We start from the raw sequence: 25,600 nt of genomic DNA, 5'->3' as shown, positions 1-25,600 counted from the left end.
GTTTAAGTAAAAAATAATGAGTTGCCAATATTTTACATGGATGCTGCTAGGCAGTAGAAGACAATTATCATGTTAAGAAGATATGAAAAACTTGATAACCATTTGCAACTAGATTCAACATTTACTATGAACATGAATTTGCTCAAACTCACAAGCTATGCTCCTATAAAGTATCTCACAAATCTGCTATAAGAGATTTGCATGTTATTGAATCGAAATGAGAAAAAATCAGCTCAAAGTTAATATATTTCTTATTAAAAAAACACATCCATGTTTACTCTTTTAACTTCTTATAGCACTGCAATGAAGCATGTAAGCCCGCCCTGAACATCTCCACTGCTCCTTCCCCGTGCTTATTTCAGTTTGGTAAGTCCAAGTCAACATAGTTGTAGAGATACTAATAGAAAGATTAGAAAACCATGCAACTCCAGCAGGCTCCCATTATTCACATCATAATATATCCAAACACTTGCCAGGATTGACTTTAACATGTCGCTATACACCTTCCACTTGGATGAATTTGTGCTAATTTCATTTCTGATAATCCACTAGCCTACACCACTACCTAGGCATCGATAAAGGATTTGGTAGCAATCATAATTCTTAGCCGTTGTAGTCACTTATTTATATCATAATAGATTCGAGCATTTGCCTTATATTGAATTTGTTAAATCTCAGCCCTCAATTCCCTCATAGATCCAACGACTACAAAGATCGATCCGTGGGAGGCCATCTAGAAATACATTTAGTACCTTCCATAACTAGACATCTGATTTAAGAAGGATTTTATTTCAGCAATTATTATGTAGTTATTTATTTCTTCATTAGACCTCTTGTATAGATCCATAAATAGGGAGTATATTGTATAATAAAGTAAGCTTTTCCCTCTTATTCCTCTCAAATTCCCATTTTTAACATAATTCATTATAAATATGGCAGCAGTTCTTTGGGACTGCCATTACCAGCTCATACTCAAACTTGAATCGAGATGCACTAGAAAAAGAAAAATGATATTATGACACACCATTGCTTTAGAAACAAAATTACCATTTTCTGATGAATATTTTGCTAGAATCGTCTCTTCTGTTGAGGGTAGCCTGTATTTTGCATTCCCATTCCAGGATCTTTTCTCCTCAACTGTTCCAAAAAGTAAACATGCAATGGAATGTAGGCAAGGTTTACATGAAATAAAAGACTGGAATCCAAAGACTACCTGCTGTGGATGTCCCTGTGCTGCAGCACCCCGTTGAATTGGAATACCTCCAGGATTCAGTCCCCCAATGCCAGCTTGGGAGGCAATGTTGAAAGCTGCCATGCTAGCAGGTGGCATTCTCTGCATTCCAAGCATGGATATCGGCCGTGGAACAGCTCTAGGAGGCACAACCGATGAAGCTGCAACACTCCCAGGAATAGCGACAGCTGCTGATACCTGGATCCCATAAATTAAAAAATGACCAAACAGATTAATATAAGAAACAATGTCAATAGTAATCTATGTAATAAAAACTTCTGATTTTCTCATCACGAGCAATGATGACATTACGTTTTACTGAATAATCAATTTGATATTTTGTCAACTTTTTATCGTTCCTATACTTCATATAGATCTTAACAGAAAAATCAACATAAAGAAATATTGAACTAGATATTCAAGCCTGCGGTTGTAATGTTCCACTGGACGATCACATCTATGAATTAATATTGTTACATCACTCTATAAGTCTTATCATTTGTAGAAATAGAAACTTGTCAGAACATATAGAATCCTAAATCAGAAAGACACTACTAAAATTTTCCTCACGAAACCATTTCTAGTTCCCGGTTTTAGTTTGATGTAAGATAATTTTATACCATTATCCCTAATAAGTAATAAGTTCAATGAAAATTGTGATACATTTCTATTATTGAAACCAAATTTATTCATAAACAACAATTGACCCTACTAACAAGTCCGAGTAGCTAGAGCAAGAGAATAGAAGGAAGACTAAGTATAGAAAGCAGCTAGAGAATCAGATAATACTTATAAATAATAGAAATGGCATAAAGTCTAAAAATATACCTCATGACCCCTTATTTATAGGATCAAAGAGGACCACAAAAAAAGCTACACCAAGAAAAAAATAGAGAAATATTGCATGACTAGATAAGTATCAACTGGTATAGAAATGTGGACTGGGCCAAAATAGTGCACATGTAGCCATCTATCTTTGACATAACTAAGGATGTCTTTGGCGAGTGCTTTGGACGAGGATACTAAATGAGCATACGAAGGCAGATGCTCTGGGAAAGAGAAATTAAATGGATTTTATTATCCTCGAGAAGAGCGCATTTGTTAAATATTCTCATAAAGATGCTGATGTGACCCCTTATTGTCCTTCGCTATATATAGAGATGAGGGGCATTGATAAGGCCACATTTTCTCATTTCTTTTACTTTAGCTTAATTCCTCTAGCTTAGACAAGAAATGGTCGAGTCAAGTCATGTTCTCAGAAATATGTTGAAGTTGATAGCCACAAACTCCAAGAGGCCCCCTACCTAAGTGTAAAATCTTGGAGGTAGAGAGACATAAGTCTAGCCAATTTAGTGAGAAAAGGAAAAAAGTTGATAGCCCCCTTGCTAAGAGGCACATTGGGTGGGTTCAACATCCTAAAGAGATTGCAACGGTTAGTGTTGTGCCAAGATTGTGAGTCTTGCTTACAAAGAAGTTACCTCAACTACTCCAAGTTGTTCTCAAGTGGATCCATCAAGTAACCATGACCCAATACTAGAGGAGCTTGGGCGATAGCAAGTTCACAGTGGAGGTAAGAAGTCTTCTTTTCATTTTTGAGACGTTTATGTCTGGGGGCCTATTGCTGATCTCGAGCAAGCCTAGTGTTCACCTGACTTGTATGCTTGGGCATGGGATCTCCATGATGGATTACTAGAGGCCCCCCTTAGCTTTTTGAATAAAGAATTATCCCTACTTGACCCATCACTTTACCTAATAAGGGCGGTGTTGACCTCATTATTCGAGGTCAATTTCCCCGGAATCGACTCTAGTACCTAGGTTTTCGTAGCCTAGTGTAGATGTCGCACCCGCAGGATTTCCCTTAGGTGGACATCTAATGACGTAGTACGGACTCGAACCTATCACTAAACTCAAATCAACTCGATCAATTGAAATCAAAATTAATTCTATTAAATTTGATTTATTTATCCAAAATCCTCTAGAAATTAAATTCAATCTCAGCCTTTAGATCCTTCTCTAGATTATTTTTTTTTTAATCCAAACTTTTGATTTTAAAATCAAGAGAGATAATGATAGGGTTAGGGCTGATTGAACCGAATCCCAAAAACTGCTCCCTCTCTCCCCACGATCTTCTCCTTCTAACTCATCCGAACAGAACCGATCTCTCTCATTTTGGAAGAACCGAACTCCCTCCCTCACGCTCTCATATGCACGAACTCTAGCAGAGCAGAGAGCAGTTCGAAATCCCCTTCCCTAGCTCTGTTCACGCCCTGCAGTTCGCGAATCAACTCCATCTCCCTCTCAATTCGGAAGAAAGCCGCAAGAAACCCCTCTCCCGCTTGAGACTCTCTCATTCGCACACAGAGAACAAAACTACCTCGTCTCCTCCCAGTTCGCACAGCCCGTCCCTCTCCTTCCCTCCAGTTCGCAAAAACCCTCTCCCTCTCACTGCAGTTCGCAGAAACAAACCCAGCCCTAATGCAATTTGTGCAAAATCCACTGCTCGTTTGTCATCTCCGTTGCATGCAGTTCCGAAAATCCCCCGTCGTCGCTCTCTGCTGTTCGAAATCCTGCCTGAATCCTCCTCTGTCCGGGCTTCCTTCGGCAATCATTATGTCTTTACTTCTTCTGCCGACCTTAGTGAGCAGAACTTGTAAAAAAAAAAAGTGTACGTCTTTTTTATTTGATTTATTTGATTAAAAGTTTAAAATTCATTTCTTACATTTTCCTGATCGAAAGTCTAAGTGATATATATATATTTTATTCTTATTTCATAATAGTTTTATCTTGGTTAAATATATTGTCAGTTTATATATTTGTTTCTTCTATCCATAAAGTAATTGAGGTAATTGAAATTGACGTCAGATCATCAATATAAAATTCTTTAGTTTTGAACCATCTATATACAGCAAGTTCATGATTGATTTCCTACAACTATGTTTAATTGTAATATTTATAAAAGAAATGGGATAATTTGTTTAACAGCAAAGGTTTATGAAATTATTAAAAAGGGGTGTATGCACATTTGAATATTTGCTTCATATTTTGATTAAAAAAAGGGTTTAGATATGCATTTTATGTATAACAATAATAAAAATACACGAATGATCAATAAATGAAAATAAAATTGCTATTTTAAAATATGTGTGAGTTTCCAAAAGTGGAATGAAATCATTTTATTAAGTTGAAATATAAAACTGAATTTGATTTTTGGTGTTGTATTAAAAAAAAATTGCCCATTAACTCAAAATAACTATAAGATTGATAAATGATTAAAATTCTATAAATAGTATTATGAATAGCATCAAAATTTTATAAATTTCTTTATCACAGCTAGGCAATACTTATATTAAATTAAGATTTGCATTGTTAATTTAAATTATATGAAAGATTATATTAAATCATAATATTAATATTTGAAGTTATTTCATCTTCCCTAATGTTTCATATGAAATTTTCTTCTACATATTTCTTTGTGCTATTTATGAGATACACCTAAGATTATTTGGAGAACCAGCCCAGTGTTCAAGCCAGAAGAAAGGTACGTCTTTATTTTCAGTGAAAATTTTAATTATTTTATTATTAATTATTAAATGTGCTTTCTAATCCTTGATTTCCATGTTTTCTTTTCTTTATTGGCATGAACTACGAGGAACGGTATCGGTCGAGGGAACAAAAGAACAAGGAGCTAATGACGTCAGTCGCCTCTATCCAACCGGGTAGAGGTGCTACGGGCGAAACCACCGGGTCGTAGCCCCCGGTGACTGTGAGCGTGGGTACGCTTAAAATTCTTTTACTTGTAATTAAAAATAAAAAATTTTAGGCTCACATAGTAACTCTAACGATCTAAGAAGTAAGCTCGGGATCACTGAGAGTCAGCATAAGCATATTATTACTTTCTCTTCCTTGTTAGGCACTTCCCCGCCTGCGGGTTTTGGCAGACCACTTGTCCTATGAGGGTGCAGTTCTGTCAAGGGGAAGTTGTGCAATCTCTAGGAAAAAACCTATTTTCTAAGCCTAATTTTAAAACTGCTTCATATTCATTTTATGCATTTGAGTCAATTAGCACGCATTGCATTAGATACAAATTAAAAAGAGTCTAAAATATTAATTGCATTTTTAGGCATAACTCACCCTACATAAGTTGAGGGGCTAATTATGAACTGTCTTAGATGTCGCCCCCCAATTCATTAAAACTTAAACAACGTCCCTACTCATCTTTCATAAAGAGACTAGACACATGGTTTTAAAGCGTCTAGGTGGTTAGCTGGCTCCCCAATCCAGGCCGGGGTAAGTCCAGATTAGCATTTCATTAGTTAGGTTCGGGTCACTATTTTATATTACCCAAATTAGATTTAGGTTCTGAGGCAGATTCTTTTAGATCTTAAGTACTCGCCCTCCGGGAATATAATCCTAAATTTCTAATAAAATGTCAACTCAAACATAAAATTTCTCTCCTAAAATGTAAAGCTCAACATAGGATATACTGAGGTTGCCTCTGAGTTTTTCAGAATCCAGCAACTCCTACTTTTCCTCTTTTGACTTGCTAATAAATGTTTAACATTGAGCTTTCTCCTTGGAAAATCTTTACTTCTATTTCCTTGTCTTCTACTTTGTAGTCAAAAGGGTATGAGATCACTATTTTAATCGAAAGTTTTCTTAGGAGTATCCCTCCTAAGATGTAATTAACTATAGAGGCTTGCCCCTATAGGGATTTGAGAACCCCAAACTAAAATAAATCTTATTTTATTTATATAAAATAAGAGAAAAATCTTTGGGAACGCGGATGACTTTAAAATTTCATTTCCAATTTTAAATATGCCTATAGGATGTTATTATTATCTTTTTAGACAATAAAATATCCCATTTGTTATATTCAATTTTGGAAATGATGAATTTTTATAAAACTCATTCTTGTTTTTGGATATCTTGAAGAAGGTTATGTTCGTCTTTCCAGATGATATAATATTCCTATTGTTATATCTAAATAAAAGAATGGATAATTTTCCAAAAAAATTTATTTCTATTTTTAAAACACAGTTTAAAGAATTTCATGTTTATCTTTCGAAATAATATGTTATTCTTTGAACTGTGTTTGATCATAGAAATATCATTTTATAAAACCTTATTTTGATATTGAATCCATTGAAGAATATTGTGACAGTTTCTCGAGATTGTACTTTATTCTTAATGTAGTATTCGATTACAAAATAGGAGAAATCAAAATCTGCGTGGTGATACATATTTTTCCCACCAGGCGGCTCTGATAGTGTTGGAGCAAGACATTACTGGCCAGTAGATGGTGACCCCTCTAGAAGCCCATCATATAGCGATGTTCAACATGCCATTGGAAGCCACGAATGTAGAGGAATGTGTGCAACAACCACCTATTCAGGAGCTTCTTTCCACCTCTTCTTTGTCTCCTTCAACTGTTTGATAATCTTGTCGTCCATCTAATCACTAGGATGTTTAAGTTCATGTGCATACGCCATATTCATTGGAGGTTTCGTAAGGGCTAGTTCAAACCTTGGAAGAGGAACTCCCTTGCATTAAGGCCGAATTCAAGGAGAAGAGGAGGATTGCGACCAGATGCTATTGCACTAAAGTTTTTATGTTATTTACACATGACATTTAAGCTTGTAGCTCCTGCTTATTTTCATTATGGACAGCTCAGTGAGTTGTTCTTATAAGAGCTAGTTTGTGGCGATTCTTTGCTTTACCTATTGAAACTATTTGCTTTTATCTGTGGCAACTCTTTGTCATGACTTGTGGTGATTCTACATCATCGTCTGTGATGACTCTTCATAATTATCTACAACGACCCTTCATTAACAATTATTCACTAGGTGAGTGAGTTGTGTGAAGAGATCTTTTTGTAATGATGAGATCAAAAGAAAAGATCGTGTTCATTAATGATGGATGTGAGTCATGTCTCAATATTCAAACCACTTTTTTCATATAAATATTCCCATGCACTTCATTTGAAGCACCTAATCTGTCATTTCTTCAACAACATCCACCCTCTTTCGGTGCCCTCTTCTTTTGTTGGCGTAAGTATTCTCTTCTGTCATTTCTTCAACAACGTCCACTCTCTTTCGCTGCCCTCTTCTTTTGTTGGCGTAAGTATTCTCTTGTGAGATGGCTGATCTGAGAAGACACCACAAAGCTTATATCAAGTAAAAGTACTACTAGGATTCATGTGAGCTCCGAAATTTGTGCCCCGGCCTCCCTTTGCTTTCGGGAGAGTTTTAACGAATTAATTTTCGAGGTAAATTTTTAGAAGGAAGATTAGATTGTGAAATAAGACACTACTTAGAGATTTCTACCTCATTTTATGAGAACTTTATGATATGAGTTTTGGTTTCCTATAGGCGCAAGCCCTTATAGTTAATCATCCCTCCTGATCATAAGAGAGAACTTTCGATTAAGGCTAGTCGTCAAATGAATACATCGTATTCGTAGATATGTAATATCCAGCATATAGTAACAACATTATTTGCTATTTAAAAATTTGATATTAAAATCAGAAATTCACCACATTGCTCTTAAAGCGGATGGTGGGGAAATAGTGATGAGTTGGGTAGTCACAATAGAGTGGAGGATCAGTCGGCAATCGGGCACGAATGGAGGGCTTCATTTGATGGGAGATAGGGTAGCTGGAGGTGGCGTTGGCTGGGTTCGGGATGTTAAGCCGAAGCAAAGGAGAAAGAATCAGAGCTAAGACAAGGATTGGAAGGGCTGAAGTTTGAGGAGGCGGGATGGCTTCGACTAGGATTCTAAGTTTGGCCGTGAGGAAGGCAGGCCGGGTAGAGGTTGCAGATGGGTTGGATGTCGTCAGCTTGGAATTTTGAGGTCGACTACTGGAGTTGAGCGTGGAAGGAAGTGGGTAGATAAAGAAGTCGAATGGGTATGAATAGGGGGTCAGCTTCGTGTGTATAGCTTGCAAGAGAGAAGAAGAGGTAAAGCAACAGAAGGCTTCGTTTGTCATCGTTTTAACAATAACAGCAGGTAAGAACGAGGTGAGCGGTAGATCGTGCGAAGTGATAGTTCGACGCAGAATAGTAGGGGATGGGCACTGTAGATGCGGCAGATATGAATTGAGCGCGATACGAGCAGGATATTTGGCAGGTAATGGTTTGAGCTCTCTTTTTTTTGGTTTGTTCTGGTTTGGAGGTTAACAATTCACTAGTGAGGCAACTATTCGCCAAAATTATTTTTAGGGCATTGTTACAAAGTTTCTAAATTGTGTGTTCCCTTAGAGGACAAGCAACTCAACACCTTGCATAAAGACGAGTTGTGCTACCCCTACGACCTTAAAGCTGAACCTATGACTTATACTATACTCTGAGCTTGCCATGATCTTGAATTTTTATGGTTTTGTGCCACTATTTAAATAATGCTAGACTCCATGGAAAATGTAGTGGCATTCCTTTCCAACTTGCTACATGAGAAGAGTGGGTGAAGTCTCACTCTCTTCCTCTATAAATTTGTTGTGAAGGCATTTAAGAATGGCATCATCCAATTCTCCTTAATTCACATGAGAATAAATGGCTTGGCTAACATAGCAAGAGACTAGTTCCTTCCCTTTCACCAAGAAGAAGTTTATCATTCTCGAGCTTAACGAGGAGGTACAAGCCTTAACTTCTTGAAGGGGAGGGCCCTGCTCATCACTGAGCATGTGAATCCATCGGCCATTCACAAGACCCTTTTATAGTAAGACATTCATTTTTTTTGCCTCTTTTTACCGAAGTTTCATGAAAAATTTCAGTACTTTGATTTCACCCATTATTGACTGTCTTAAACAAGGAACTTTTAGGTGGACCCCCGAAGTTGAAGAAGCATTTTATCTGATTAAAATAAAAATGAGCCAAGCACCTGTTCTTAGGTTACCTGATTTTGAAAAGATGTTCGAAGTAGACTGTAATGCATCCCATGTAGGCATAAGAGCTGCCGTTAGTCAAGAGGGTCGAACTATTGCTTTCTTTAGCAAAAAGCTCAATGATACTTGATCTCGATATTTGACTTACAATGTTGAGTTCTATACGATTGTTTAGGCCCTAAAATTCTGGAAATATTGTCTTATTTAAAGAGAATTTGTGTTAAACTCTAATCATGAAGCTCTACAATACTTAGGATCTCAGAAAAATTTCAATCGAAGATATGCTACGTTGACATCTTTCTTAGAAAAATATACATTTCTGTGGGCTCCGAAAATTCGGCCCCGGCCTCCCCGCTCTTTTTTCTTTTTTATTCGGCGAGGGAGTTTTAACTGAATAAGTTCCGGGGTAAATTTTAGAAGGCAGATGGGTTTGTAGATAAGACACTACCCAGAGATTTCGCCCTCATTTTGTGAGGACTTTATGATCTGAGTTCTAGTTTCCTATAGGTGCAAGCCCCTATAGTTAATTACCCCTCCCGATATTTCAAACAATCTCCTGCCAGTAAAGACGTGGTACGTGTTCTCTGACCGGCGGTTTGCTGCCAAATGGCACGGCAATTTCATCCTTAAACATTAGAATTTTGAATCAAGTCGTTGATGCCTTAAGTAGATGAGCTCATTTATTGGTAAGTATCCACCCAACTGCGATTTTCCTTGATTCTTTAAAATATAGCTATGCCACTTAACCTAGATTTCAAAACTATTTGGGAATCATGTTGAACTTCTGAAACTATCCCTTACGCTCAATTTACCATCCAACAAGGATTTCTATTTAAGAGAACTAGACTTTGTATCTCCCAAAGCTATTTACAAGAAAAACTCATTCAAGAACTTCATGGTGGAGGATTAGGACATTTTGGTCAAGGAAAAACAACAACCTTGAATGAAGAATGATATTACTGGCCCCGCAAGCGAAAACATATAACGAAGTTTGTAAAACAATATTAAATCTGTCAAGAATTCAAAGAAACTACTCAAAACACTAGTCTATACACTCCACTCCTAATTCCAAACAAACCTTGGGAAGATATCACCATGGACTTCATTTTAGGATTACCTGTCTGATGCAGAACTAAATATATTTTAGATGAATGCGATAAGAACTTGCACGTTTTGAATAAGAGCACTTAACAATTATGAATGTTAGCAACTAAATGATAATAGAAAACTAAAGAGGGGTGACTACACTTAGGCCAAATCACATGCTAAGAAACTAGAATCACCCAAAATAATTTAGAATTTCAACCACATGCAAATTAAGTACAACAACAACATCAAGCCTTTATCCCACTACATGGGGTCGGCTACATGAATCCTTTTTCTCCATTGTGTCCTATTAAAAGTCAAATTCTCGTTTAAATCTAATAAAGAAAGGTCATTCCTAATATCTTCTAACCAAGACTTTTTAGGTCTACCCCTACCTTTCTTAACATAAGTCAAATCTAATACCTCTACTCTCCTAACCGGGTCATCGGAAGGCCGCCGTTTTATGTGACCAAACCATCTAAGGCGACTCTCTCTAATCTTATCTTCTACTGGAGCTACTCTAACCTTTTCACGTATATGCTCATTTTGTATCCTATCTCTAAGGGTAAAGCCACTCATCCACCTGAGCAACCTCATCTCTGCCACACTTAACTTAGTATTATGCTTCTCTTTTAATGGCCAACATTCGGCACCATAAATCATTGCAGGCCTCACTACCATCTTATAGAATTTTCCCTTAAGTTTGAGGGGTACATTTCTATCACATAACAAGCCTGATACATTCCGCCACTTCAACCATCCAACTTGAATTCTGCTGATAATATCATCATCTATTTCACCATCACTCTGAACAATAGATCCAAGATATCTAAAACGTGTACTCTTATTAATGACTTGATCGCCCAAAATCACAATCCCCTCACTAGGTCTATTACTACTAAAATTACACTCCATATATTCCGTTTTAGATCTACTCAAGCGAAAACCTTTAGACTCTAAGGTTGACCTCCATAATTCAAGTTTACCTTCAACTCCCTCTCTAGTCTTATCAACAAGAAGAATATCATCAACAAAAAGCATACACCAAGGTACATCATCTTGCAAATGTCTAGTGAGAACATCCATGACTAAAGCAAAAAGATATGGGCTTAAGGCTGATCCTTGATGTAACCCAACCGAAATAGGAAAATACTTAGTCAATCCACCTTGTGTTTGAACACAAGTAATAGCTCCTGCATACATATCTTTAATGATTTGAATATAAGCATTATTGACTCCTTTCTTTTCAAGAACTCTCCATAGCACTTCTCTTGGAACTTTATCATATGCTTTTTCTAAATCAATAAATATCATATGTAGATCCTCCTTATTTCCTCTATATTTTTCCATCAAACCTCTGAATAAATGTATGGCTTCCATAGTCGACCTACCCGACATGAATCCAAATTGATTTTGAGAAACATTAGTATCACGCCGCAACCTATGCTCCATAACTCGCTCCCATAGTTTTAAAGTATGACACATTAACTTAATACCTCTATAATTCGTGCAATCCTGTGCATCACCTTTATTCTTAAAAATAGGAATTAATACACTCATTCTCCACTCATCTAGCATCTTTTTAGTCTTCAAAATAGTATTAAAAAGTTTAGTAAGCCAAGAAATCCCTTCATTACCTAAGCATTTCCACACTTCTATTGGAATATCATCAGGTCCAACAGCTTTTCCACCCTTCATTTTATTTAAAGCCTCTCTAACTTCAATTTTACTAATACGCCGATAAAAACAGAAATCTTTACTTTCATTTAGGGTGCTAAGGTCACTATAGTCAATCTTATTTTCCCAATCTTCATTAAAAAGTTTAGCAAAATATCTCATCCACCTTTGTTGAATATCAACTTCTAAGAAAAATATTTTTTGATCTTCATCCTTAATACACTTCATTTGAACTAAATCCTTACTACTATCTCTTTGTTTGGCTAACTTATACATATATCTTTCTCCCTCCTTAGTATTTAATCTATTATATAAATCGCTAAAAGCTAATGTCTTTGCATCGCATATTGCTTTCTTAGCATCCTTACGAGCCACATGCAAATTAAGTAGTTATTCAATAAAATCCCTAAGTTAACATTGAGATTAGAAACATAGAAAATCAAAACTCAGATCCTACGTTTACTAAGCGACGCAGAGGGCTTGGCATGAATCGTTGTGCTTGAATCACCATTTATAAGAGCAGAGGATTAGAAGATAATTTGAATATGGGAAGAAGTTCACCCTCGTCGAGGACCGGAAGTGATTTGCCACTGAACGTTGGCATGCTGCTCTTCGATTGCTTCGGACAAGGTGAAGATGATTCGATCTAGGTATTCGTCGGCGGAAGTGTCAATCTCTGGGTTGACGTCGAAGAAGGTTGATCGAAGAATATCGACGTGTCCTTGCTCGTTGTAGACGAATCGAGTCAAGATCGGGATCGGCCATTCATCGATTCCATAGGGTTGATGTGATGGAGACAACGGTCGTTGCTTCTCTTAAAGACTCCTCTTGAGAGAAAGAAGTTTCTCTCAAGGGTTTAAGTGGAGAAGTGGGAGGGAGGTGGCCGGCCCAATGAAGGAGGTTTGGGAAGAAAATAGGTTCAGATTTTGGGATGTTGGATGGAGGGAATTTTGGGGATTTAATTCCTCTAATTAATTCTTAACTTTGGAAAGAATTAAAGAAGGAAAAGGATGAGAAAGGGGGGCCTGGTAGGAGAGGAGGGGTTTGGGGAAATCCAATGGGATTAGTAGGTGGGGCTAGCGACATAGAGAGAAAAGGGTGTCAGCGGCTTCAATAGAAGAGAGAGGGATTTGGGGAAAGGCATTTAAGGTTGCTTGATTTGGACTTGGATATTTGGAAATGTGTAATTAAATCTAATTAAATTTAAATTAAAATATGATTTAATTAAGGAAACTTTCGACAAATAGAATTCGTAATTTAGGAAACAATTCAAATTCAAATTAAATTTGAATATGAATTAAATAGGTTTCCTATCATAGAAAGACCCAATTGGAAAGGTTTGAACACAAGCCTTGCTGGAGAATTCCCAAAGGGGCCGGTGATTTGGGTGGCTTGACCACCGATTTTGGGTGAAGGGAGGTGGGGGTCGGGTGGGGCGCAGAGCAAGGGGTGCAAGCCCAAAGTTAAAGGGTAGGAGGGCTTGTGGTTGGCCGGCAGTGGGGACTTAATGGAGGTGGCTGACGGGTTGTGGGTTGGAGGAAGGAGGAGGGAGGGGGAGATTAGAAAGAAAAGATAAACTAACCACGAGCTCGGACTCTTCCAAGGTTGGTGGGTGATCCGCTTCCCTCTCCAAGGGATCTCTCTCTAACACCTCTCAAGCTCTCACAAGAACTCAAAATGCAGAAAATTTAATCATTCATTAACCTTCAAAAGAGAACATAACGGCTATATATAGCCTCATACAATAGACGAAAAATAAAAGACGAAGCCGCCCTTTGGGCTTACACATGACCACCCTTAAGTAAGAGTTAGAAAGAGAAAAAAAACTAAAATAAATACTAAAACAAATAAATAAAAACAAGTACATATGAGAACTCAAAAATATATCGACGCGATAGTGGCCATAGATCGGCGACCACGCCTCCGATAAACTTTTCATGCTCCTCTGTCCCCATCATTATCCTGGGGTGGGAAAAAGCTCGATTCCGTCGAGTAAGCGTCCCGGGAGCTCTCATAATTTCCAATGCGTCGGGGTCAATCTGTTGTAGCTCCTCGCGATCCAACCATATGTCCTCTGACCCAGGTTTGCCTCTCCACCTGATCAAGTACCTCCGTCGTCCACATTCTCTTGTGTAAATGATATCATCACTCAGAATCGTGTCAACCTTCTTTACCATGGGGGATTTGGGAATGTTTGGATGTGGAGGTAAGTTTTGGTTCTCACACGGCGGGGTCACACAAAGTTGTTGTATAAGTGGATTTGGTGGGTTAAAATCGGGACCTTCATATACTACTAGATCTTCTATGTTAAAGGCGGGATTAATATTGAATTATGCAGACAGATCTACTACATAAGCATTATCGTTGATTTTCTTAATTATCTTGAATGGTCCAGCACTCTTGGCATGTAGCTTCTTAACCGTTCCTTGCAAAAACCGTTCCGGACGAATCCGCATCATCACGGAGTCACCAACCTCAAAAGTTTTAAATTTTTGTTTAAAATCAGTTTACAATCATTATTGCTCTTTTCAATTTGTCGTGCAATTTCTTTATGAAGTTTATGCATATGTGATACAAATGAGGATGCAGACTCATAAATCTTATACCTAGAGCACATAGGTATGAGCTCTAGCGGCTGTCTAGGTTTGAACTCATAAACAATTTCAGAGAGACTTAGGCCAGTGGTTCGGTTCACAAAATTATTATTGGCAAAATCAACTGTGGGGAGTATGGAGTCCCAATCCTTAATATGCTCACCTACCAGGGATCGTAACAGATTGCCTAAACTCCTATTTACTACCTTGGTTTGACCATCAGTTTGTGGATGAAAGGCTGTGGAGAATTGCAATTTAGTGCTCATTTTCAACCAAAGGGTCTTCCAAAAATAGCTAGTGAACTTTACATCCCTGTCCGATACAATGGTTTTGGATAAACTATGTAAGCGGACGACGTCATTGAAATAAAGTTTGGCAATGTGGGAGGCGTCAAATGTTTTGAAACAGGGTAGGAAATGTGTCATTTTGGAAAATCGAACGACTACAACACAGATGGCATCATTCTTACGGATAGTCTTAGGCAGGCCTAAGATAAAATCCATCCTAACGTTCTGCCACGTACAACTAGGGATAGGTAGAGGGGTGTAAAGACCAGTGTTTTGTTTGCGTTGCTTAGCCAGCTGACACGTGTAACACCTACTAACCATTCTACAGAGATCCCTCTTCAAACTAGGCCAAAAGAAACGATACTCCACGACTTCTATCATCTTAACCGAACCGAAGTGCCCAGCGAGGCCTCCGGCTTGGAGTTCCCAAATAAGAAATTTCATAAGGGAGGTGCTAGGGAAGCAAAGCTTTTGAGCTTTGAAGAGATAACCATCATCCTGAAGAAAATCATCCACAAGGCATATGCTGCCTGTGGACAGGAGAGTGTAAGTCTCCTTGAAGCCGGGGGCATTCCAAATAGTCCCTTTTGATTTGGTCAAATCCCACGACTTTAGCTCTCATCTCGGTGGTAGTCATCATATGAGGACTGAGAGCATCAACAGTTTTATTCTCAACTCCCGCCTTGTGTCTAAGGGTATAAATGTACTCCCGAATGAATTCGATCCATCGACCGTGACGTGTATTCAACTTCTTTTGGGAGTTGATATAAGACAGAGCCTCGTGATCCTAGAAAATAACGAACTCTTGCGGGAGCAAGTAGTGTTGCCAATATCAAAGAGATTGGATCACTGCATAGAACTCTTTGTCATACGTGGAATTATGTTGTCGTATGTCATTTAGCTATTCACTGTAATAAGCTATCGGGTGACCTTCCTCGAATATGACTCCAATTCCGACCTCCAAAGCATCATAGGTCACTTCGAAGACTTTGGAGAAATCAAGAAGTCTCATCACTGAGGCTTCCACCGTTCTTTTTTTAATCTCATCAAAAGCTCTGGTGGCAGGCAAGGTCTAGTGGAAATTCCTTTCTTAAGATAGCAGTGATAGGAGATACAATGGTGCTGAAATTTTGGATAAATCTACTATAGAAGGTGGCTAATCCGTGGAAGTTGCGGACTTCCCGGATGTTCTGAGGTACAGACCATCCAACAATGGCCCTTACCTTCTCGAGATATGCAGAGACCCCTTGGGCTGACACAATAAAGCCCAAAAAGATAACACGGTCTACGAGGAAGATACATTTCTTGAGATTGGCATAAAATTGTTCCTTCCTTAAGACCTCGTAAACTTGCCTTAAATGATCCAAGTGCTGACTCGTCGACTGACTATAAATAAGAATGTCGTCAAAGTAGACGACGACAAACTTTACCATAAAATGGCGCAGCACTTGAGTCATGATCCTCATGAAAGTACTCGGGGCGTTACTCAACCTGAAAGGCATGACTAACCACTCGTAGAGACCATCCTTGGTTTTGAAGGCAGGTTTTCACTCATCACCGGGTCGAATCCGAAACTGGTGGTATCCACTCTTGAGATCGATCTTGAAAAATAGAGTGTCTCCAATCATCATATCAAGTATATTGTCCAGCCTTGGGATAGGGAAACGATATTTGACGGTGATTTTGTTGATAACACGGGTATCAACACACATTCGCTAGGATCCATCATTCTTAGGGGTAAGAAGGGCTGGTACAGCACAGGGACTAAGGCTTTCCTTGATAAAGTCTCGTTGTAGTAACTCATCCACCTATTTCTTAAGCTCAACATGTTCAATGGGATTCATGCAATAGTGTGGCAGGTTAGGAAGGGAGGCTCCAGGAATAAAATCTATAGCATGCTGGATGTCTCTAAGTGGAGGTAAGTGATCCGAAAGGTCATCAGGGAAGACATCAGCAAACTGACCAAGAATAAGTTGGACTTCCTGAGGGATTGATTCATCAGACTCAGTGGAAGTCTCACGACCGACTAAGGCGTACAGGGGAGCGCCTCGAGTAACCTCAGCATCTAGAACCTTGGTGGCGACCAGGTTCAGTCCCTTAGATTTAACAGGGTTGGATTTAGAGTCATCATTAACCCAAGGCTACGATGGTAAAAACTTGATCTTTTTACCCACAAATTCAAATAAGCAGGTGTTCGAACGCCCATAGATGTGGACATCGTTATCAAAAATTCAGGGACGACCTAGGAGGATTTGTCAAATATCCATAATCAGCACATCACACCAAACGTTCTCCTTATAATCAGGGAAGGAGATATATATGAGGCTTCATTCCTTTACCTACAAGGCAGTGGAGTTGACCCATGCTATCTTATAGGGGTTGGGGTGAGGAACGGCAGACATGCCCAACTTGGACACCATGTCAAAAGAGACAGCATTGATGCAACTGCCACTATCCATGATAACCTTACAGTTCTTATCCTTGATTCTGATGTAGGTGTGAAAGATCGCAGTCCTACGCCAGTCATCGGTGGTAGCAGGGTGTGACAGCACATATCTCACCACGTAGATGGGAGAGGTGTCTAGTTTATGAAGGCAATGGACGATAGCAGTGTCATCATTTTCCTCAAAGAATTCACCCTCATCTCCCACTTGGTGGATTTGATCGACCTCGGGCTCAAAATCTTCCTTAGTGATTTCCTCGTTAATCTAGACTTTGTAGGGACTAGTATGCACATACCCTTGACATTGAAAGCACTTAGTTCCGGGATTGGACCGAGGGGTATCTAGGGTGGGAGGCTTAATCATAAAATCAGATCAGGGTGTAGAACCAGTGGGTGGTCGGGTAGTGCTCCCTCGGGTCGGTCAGGCAGTGGAGGTGTGAGGACTGGAACTACCGGAGGGTCTGTAGGAAGGCCTAGAGTCATGCGGTCGACTCGGGTGCTGGGAACGGGTTTCCTCCAGATCTTTCCATGCTTTGGCGTCCACATCACTGTCACTGCCCGAAATTTTGATTATGTGTTTGTTGTTGTTGACCGATTTAGCAAAATGACACATTTCATCCCTTGTAAGAAAACCTCTGATGCATCTCATATCACTGATTTATTTTTTAAAAAAATTGTGAGACTACATGACATACCTAGGACTTTTACCTTTGATAGGGATACTAAGTTCTTAAGCTATTTTTTTAGAACACTTTGATCAAAATTAGGGACTACTCTCCAATTCAATAGTGCATATCATCCTTAAACAGATAGATAAACTGAAGTAGTAAACAGAAGTTTAGGAAATTTGCTTAGGTGTCTTGCTGGAGAAAAGACCTTCTCATTGGGATTTGATTCTACCCCAAGCTGAATTTGCTTATATCAATTCCCTTAACCGATCTGCTAGAGAAACCCATTTGAGATTATTTATGGCCAACGTATTCCCCACATTTTAGATCGAACTTCAATACCCATACCTAGTATAATCAATGTCGAAGCTACAACAATTGTTGATCATATTCAATCTATCCAACGTCAGGTTTTAGAGAAACTCCGTATGGAAAATGCTAAATACAAAACAGTTGCTGACAAACACCGGAGAGAGTGTCATTTTCAAGAGTGAGACTTAGTTATAACTTACTTTTGATGACAATGCTTTCCCATTGGTACATCTGACAAACTAAGTTGAAAGCAATTTGATCCTTTTCGAATACTACGAAGATTCGGAACAAATGTTTACCTGCTGGATCTTCCACCTTATGTTGAAACTTCTCCTGTGTTTAATGTTGTAGATCTTATTACATATGAAGGAGAGTCAACTGATTCAGTAAACATAGAGATATTGCCCCTTACCCTTCCAGTTAAAACCAAAGATGAACATATTGATGATGTTTTGGGCATCCGCTTTACTCAGACAAGGCATGGAGTGCACAAACAGTTTCTGGTTAAATGGAGTGGACGTTCCTTGCCTGACTGCACTTGGATTAAAGTAGAGGAATTATAGACTCGTCGTCCTTATATCTATCAGCGTGTTACTGATGCGTTCTCATCAAGAGATGAGATTCTTCCATCAGGGGAGAATTGATGAAAACAAGGATTATTATTTTATATTTTGATTTTTATTTCTTATGTTTTGGATGTTATGTAATTTTGGACTATGTTTTTCTTATGTGCCCTATGATGGAAATCAACTAATGATCTTGGGTTTGGTGTTTGTTAGGTATTTTCTCCTATGGTTTTCCACTCAAGTTGAATTTGTTTACTTGCTTCCTTGTTGGCTAGTTGGGCATTTATTCTTGGGTTGTTTTTTTCCTTAGTGGGCTTGGCCCATGTTCCCCCAAGGCTTGTTGCTCCCCATGCTGATTCGAATTCCTGCTTGTTGGTTTTCTATGCTGTTATGATTCCCTAGGATGATTTCCTGCAGGTGGTTGTTCATTTACACTCCTTGCTATTTCTTAGACTAATGTTTTATCTTCTCCAAAAGTCGTTGCCTTGATTTGGCTTCAATTGGCTATTTGGTATGACACATTTATGGGGGCATTTGGACTTTTCTCCTCTATATATATATATACATCTAATTTGTTGCAGGAATGTGCTGTTTGTTGGCTAAAGTCTAATCCAAACCTGAGGGTTTTCTTCCTAGCTTGAGAGCTATCATCTTCTTACACTTATTTGTACTTCACTGTCTTCTATCTATTTCTTCTCTCCACGATTACCCTTCCACTTGTATCTTTCTTCTCCAAAATATAGTGAGTGTGAGGTGTTGTGAGCCCGTTTGTTGGTATTTGTCAGAGTGCCGACTGGAGTTGATCCAAGATTTATGGGGTGAACCATTGGTTTAATTTTTCCTTTGAACACCATTTTCTAATTTTCAGATTTGCATGTGAGTTGACATTTCTAAGTTGTTCTTAAGGTAATTTATTTTATGTTTTAATTTGTTTCTTGCATGGTTTTCTAATCATTTACTTATATCTATTTACTATTAAGTTTTATTATGTTATTGATGGTTTATGCTTTATTGAAAGGAAGTATCTGGTTGTATTCATAGTGTTCTCCTCCTATTTGGCCATAGAACTTAGGTTACAGAATACGACGAAATTGTATCGTGTTTCTGGCAAAAAAATTAAGCCGAAAGTTCCAGCAGAAAAATTCCACTAGAAGTTCCGGTGGTTTGTCTACTAATATTCAAATTTTTAGACACTCGTTTAAACGTCGATTAAATTTCTGCCAAAAATGCACATTTTCAAGCGGATCTGGGCCACCGGTAATATGAGTTTTTCCTATAGTGCACCTCTAGAGAAGAAGCTGAAGAAGAAGACAGTGCTGACTCTCAATAATGTTAACGTGGAGGTCGACCTTGTACAAGGCTCCATCCATCCCACTAGCATATAATATGAGGGGAACAACTACTCAACCATTTCACGAGGGGGCCTGAAAGTAGTCCTCATCGTTGAGCTCAACTTTACCGACATGGGTGCCTATGCTAAAAATAGGCAGAGTACATGAACATTGGTTTGAAGCCATAAGAAAACTGATACGCAACTCGCCAGTTAAGAAAGGACACCAAGAAGATAAAGACTTGTCCATAAGAAAAATTTACTCTCCGATAATTAGCCGAGTTAGAATCCTTGGAGTCCAAATTAACGAAAGGCGAGGCCACCTTGTAGGAGTTGTCAAAGAAACAAGCTGCCCTAAAATAGGTCATTGAGTTGACGATGAGCATTGAAGAGCTCCTCCAATAGGTCGGGGAATTTAAGTTGGAGTGATGGACAACTTTGTTTGACACTCCATAATATCAAGAGATACTCATCAATAAGTATAACGAAGTCATTGAATACTGCCTGCAGAACCTTGTCAACTTTAAGGAACTCAATAGCAAGTTTGAAGATAACAATCACTTATAAGATGTGGGCTCCGAAAATTCGCAACCCAATCTCTCCACGACCCCTTTCATTTATATGTCGGTGAGGAGAGTTTTAACGAGTTTAGCTTATGGGATAAATTTTCAAAAGGCATATTGGGTTTTAAATAAGACACTTCTCAGAGATTTCATCCTCACTTTGCGAGGACTTGATGATTTGAGTTCAACTTTCCTATAGGCGTAAGCCCTTATAGTTAATTTTCCCTCCTAATAACAAAAAAGAATTTTCGATTAAGGCCAGGGCTAACTGTTTATATGTGGTGTTATTTGGCTGTGAAAGTACCGATTACCGGTAAGAGGACATATGTCATGTCCTCACTGGAAAGAGATGGTTTGAGAATGAATCTTAGTGATATTCTCACCTGGACATTCGCTCTTTATAAGAAAAAGTGATTTCCAAATTTATCCATCTCGACAAACTATTATAGAGGGTGGATGAATTTTTATTTTAAGTGATTAGGTGAATTACTTCATTTTTAAATATCTAGTTTAAATGATTTTGTAATTTTGAACTTTCATTGAAATTGGAGCCCCTTAATGATTTTATTTTGAGATTTGCATGCATTTAAAAGCATGATCCCCTCTGATTGATATTAACTTTCAACACGACCATCATCAGATTTGATTTATAAGTATTATCATTTCATTAGTCGAATATTGTCAACTCTGTTTAATTGCAAACAAAGCATCAAGTTCAGCTCCTAAATTTTGGAGTTATCATGTAGATATCAGAACCCGGGATCAATAGTAAGTCGTCGTATTGATTATACTCCCTTAGAATCTGTATTATTCCAAAGTGCTAGAATTGGCCAATATTAACCTTTACTTTGAAAAGACATCTCTGTAGGATTTTGTCTCGCACCTTATACTCGCTGCTAGCTACGAGTCGGAGTACACCATAAATTTCTTGGCGCAAACTCTGACAACAAGCTTTAGTCTGAAGTCAAAGGATTCATAGTCTTCTTTGTTGTTGGTGACTTGAAATCCAATGTGGGCGCCTTGTGTTAGTATGATCCCCGCTGAGCTTTTAAAGATATGCATTATCTTTGCGGCTACCTCACATGTCATATAAACGGGCAAGTTATCTTATTATATTAGTACTTTATGGTCACTTGATGCTCCATTCACATTCAAAGTCCACACATTATCTTTAGCATTCGCCACCTTCTCCACATCGACGCATGTGAAGTCCATAAGGAAATTATTGAGTGCTTGACCTTTAATAGTTGTTCATTAAGTATAGAAGATTTAGAATTCACTTAGCCAGATTGCCTATTTGAGCAAACTAACAATGGTCTCGTTCAATTAGTATGAGCTTCAATGGATGGTCTGTGATAATTCGAATCGAGTGGGCTTGAAACGAAACGATTAAGTCTAATGACTCGCTTAGTGAGCTGTTGCACTTTACTCATGAATTTGGATGATGGCATCTCCAATATAGCCCTCACTTTATCATGATTTTGATGCAGCTAGCAGCAACAGTCTAGCTGCCCATGTGAGGTCTAGGACCTCCTTTATCACCTATAGGAGAAGAGGGTTTAGGAGGAGACTCTTTGAGAAAGGGGGGAACTCTTTGGGAAAGATGTAAGGGGTATTTATTAGGGGATTTGAGTTGTTTAAGGGGGAAGATTATGGTGGGCAAGGGTTTTTTATGTTCTGTTTGAAATTTTTGCAACAATTTTTGTGAGGTGTTTGAGTTCCTAGTAGATTCTAGGAATTATGGGAGAGACAATTCACCTCTCAAACAGTGAATCAACTTGTATCTTGTCTTGCTTTGTTTGAAAATTAGTAAAAACATGTCTCTTTGTGTTATTTACGGATCTATTTGGAGTAAGTTGTTGTTTTTATATTGTTCTGTTTTGATTTGATCATCAAGTTCTATCAAATTGGTATGAGAGTAAGATTTGGGACATATGGCGTCGAAGTAAGTGGATGCTTTGGAAGAGAAACTAGAAGGAGAAGTTGATCAATTCAAATCTGAAGTTGAGGAAAGGGATTCATCCATGGAATGAAGTTTTCTAACCTAGAGGATATGATGAAGAAAATATTGGAGCGTCACACCCAAATGACAACATCAAATGCGAGAGGACCGGCCGGTGGCCAAGAAAGTGGGGGAAACCCTAATATCGGCACTGAGGGATGATCGAGAAGTAGAAATCTTGGGCGATAGGTAAAATATGTCACCTCTTGAACCGATAACCATAAGGGAAATGGGTGAATGATATAACATGAGAAGAAATTAAGAGGAAGAAACAAAGAGGGTTGATTTTGAGGAAGATGATATATATGAAAGGAGAAGAGGCATGAGAGAACCAACTCGATTGTGGAGGGAGTTCAAAAATAGTTTATTAGAACGTTTCTAAATCAGTCAGGAATGAGACTTTTACGAGCAATTCTTTGCTCTTGTTCAGGAAGGGGCAGTGAAGGATTATCGAGAGAGGTTTGAGTACTTCTCTAGCTGATTGAGAAAGTTTTCTGAGACGGTGTTCAAGGAGAATAACATGAAGGGACCCAAGCCAGAGATCAGGCCTGCTGTCCAGTTATTGAGGCCACGAGGGTTGGGAGAGGCTATAGAGCTAGCCCAGTTGGAGGACAAAAACACGCTTGAGAGAAGCAGCAATGGCAACAATTTGGGAGCTTCATACCGAAAAACGACTACTTTTTTGCACCAAAGGTACAACATGTGCCCATTTAAAGAGAAGTACCAAGGATAGGGGATTTGGAAACACGACCAGGGGAAAATTTCAAGCGATTGACTGAGGCAAAAGTTCAAGAGAAGCGGGCTAGGGGATTGTGTTTCCATTGTGATGAGAAATTTGTGCTGGGCCATCGCTACAAGGATTATTCGTTGCAGGTACTTATAGTTTGTGATGAGGAAGAGACTCTTGAGGAGGAGCATTTGCACCTAGACATAACGAAGATCTCCCTAAATTCAGTGGTGAGGTTTACCTCAAATCACAGCATAAAGGTGAGGGAACAGATAGGAGGAGAATAAGTGATAGTTCTGATGAACAATGGGGCAACCCACAACTTCATCTCCAACTAGGTGGTGGGATTAAGGCTGAAGCTAGTTGACACAAGCTGTTTTGGGGAGATGATGGGAGCAAGGAAGATGGAGAAGAGAGCTCCTAACCTCAGTCACTGTAACAGGTCTTGGCCAGTCTGCTATTGCTTGCATCTTATGCTGATCTACAGATATCTTCCCATCAGCAATCACATGCCCCAAAAATTTAACACTGTTCAACCAAAACTCACACTTAGAGAACTTAGCATACAAGTCATTATCTTTTAAGGTATACAATACTGACCTTAAATGATTTGCATGCATCCTTTCATCTGGAGAGTAAACAAGTATGTCATCTATGAATACAATCACGAATAGATCTAAAGAAGGCTTGAAAATTCTATTTATGATATCCATAAACACTGCAGGGGCATTTATTAAGCCAAAAGGCATCACTGTAAATTCAAAATGCCCGTATCTGACACTGAAATCAGTCTTTGCAATATCCTCTTCTCTAACCCTGAGCTGGTGGTACCCTGACCTCAAATCAATCTTGGGAAACACTGAAGCACCCTCCAACTGATCAAACAAATCATCTATCCTTAGGAGAGGATACTTATTCTTCACAGTCAATTTGTTCAGCTCTCTGTAATCTATACAAAGCCTTAGGCTTCCATCTTTCTTCTTCACAAACAGTACAGAAGCACCCCAAGGGAAGGTACTAGGCCTGATGAAACCCTTCTCAAGCAACTCTTGCAATTGCTCCTTCAACTCCTTAAGCTCCTTAATTGCCATTCTGTAAGGAGCCTTAGCAACAGGTTCAGCTCCTGCCACTAACTCAATAGAGAAATCTATTTCTCTACTTGGAGGTAAACCAGGTAGATCATCAGAAAACACCCTAGAAATTCCTGAATAATTAGGATGTCCTTCAACTCTCTTTCTTCTTTCTTCTCCTCCTTAACATAGGCCAAGAAGCCTTCACAACCTTTCATTAACATCTGAAAAGCCTTCAAGGATGACACAATCACTGCAGTTACTCCTATATCCCCTTGAAATTTGAACTTCTCCTCTCCTGACTTACAGAACTTAACCTCCTTTTTGTTACAATCTATAGTCACGAAATGACGAGATAACCAATCCATGCCTAAGATTGCATCAAATTCAGATAGAGATAAGACAATCAGATCAGCCTCAAAGTTCTTATCACAAATCCTCAACTTCACTAGACATCTCTGCTTAGCTTCCTACTGATTTTCCATTAGGCATTAGAACTGACAGAGTCTTAATCATAACAGTATGAAGCAAACTTGCAGATCTCACAAACTCTTCTGAAACAAAGGAGTGTGACGCTCTAGTATCAAAAAGGATTCTAACGGGTCTATCGCACATAAAGATTGTCCCTAAACATGAAGAATTACAGAATTCATTTACAAAACATGTCATTCATCATTTGTTCCTTTCATTTTCATTCATTGTTCATTCATATTCATAAAAAAATGAATGTATTACAATTAATTAAATTACGCACCTGTAGCCATATCAGGAGACCCCTTAGCTTCTTGCTGGGACAATCCATAGACTCGTGGCTGAACATTCTGACGAGTTTGACCTTGAGAAGGCACAGAAGCTGTAGACTCCACAGCACTTGGTCTACCAGCAGTCCTCTAAGTATTGTTGCCTGACCTCACCCCTGAAGCATATCTCTGTCTCAAAAGAGGACAAGACTTTGCCATGTGCCCAGGCTGATGACACTAGTAACAAGTATTAGTGCCTGAAAGGCACTCTCCCTTATGCACTCTCCCACTATTACTGCATATGGTAGCAGTTGAAGCACTGCTGTCAGAACCACTGGATCTGGGTTTCTTCCAAGTAGAAACCCCTGACTAAGAAGACTGAGTCATCTGGGAAGGCTTTGACCTGCCTTCTATCTTCATTTTCTGAA

The 25,600-nt window shown here is 38.7% G+C and overlaps 1 protein-coding gene across 1 annotated transcript in view; it reads right to left on the bottom strand.

Moving 5' to 3' along the window:
* LOC110107567 (cyclin-dependent kinase E-1) overlaps positions 1-25,600 on the bottom strand; it is a gene marked incomplete in the record, with an annotated part of 78,844 nt that overhangs the window by 1,131 nt on the left and 52,113 nt on the right. The window contains 2 exon segments of the mRNA XM_020837840.2: positions 1,048-1,137; positions 1,214-1,429. Coding sequence (XP_020693499.1) covers positions 1,069-1,137; positions 1,214-1,429 — 285 coding nt within the window.

This window comes from Dendrobium catenatum, unplaced genomic scaffold (genome assembly GCF_001605985.2).
Source record: "Dendrobium catenatum unplaced genomic scaffold, ASM160598v2 fragScaff_scaffold_360, whole genome shotgun sequence".
In the NCBI taxonomy this organism is placed as follows: Eukaryota; Viridiplantae; Streptophyta; class Magnoliopsida; order Asparagales; family Orchidaceae; genus Dendrobium; species Dendrobium catenatum.
This window is presented reverse-complemented; position numbering and strand designations above follow the sequence as displayed.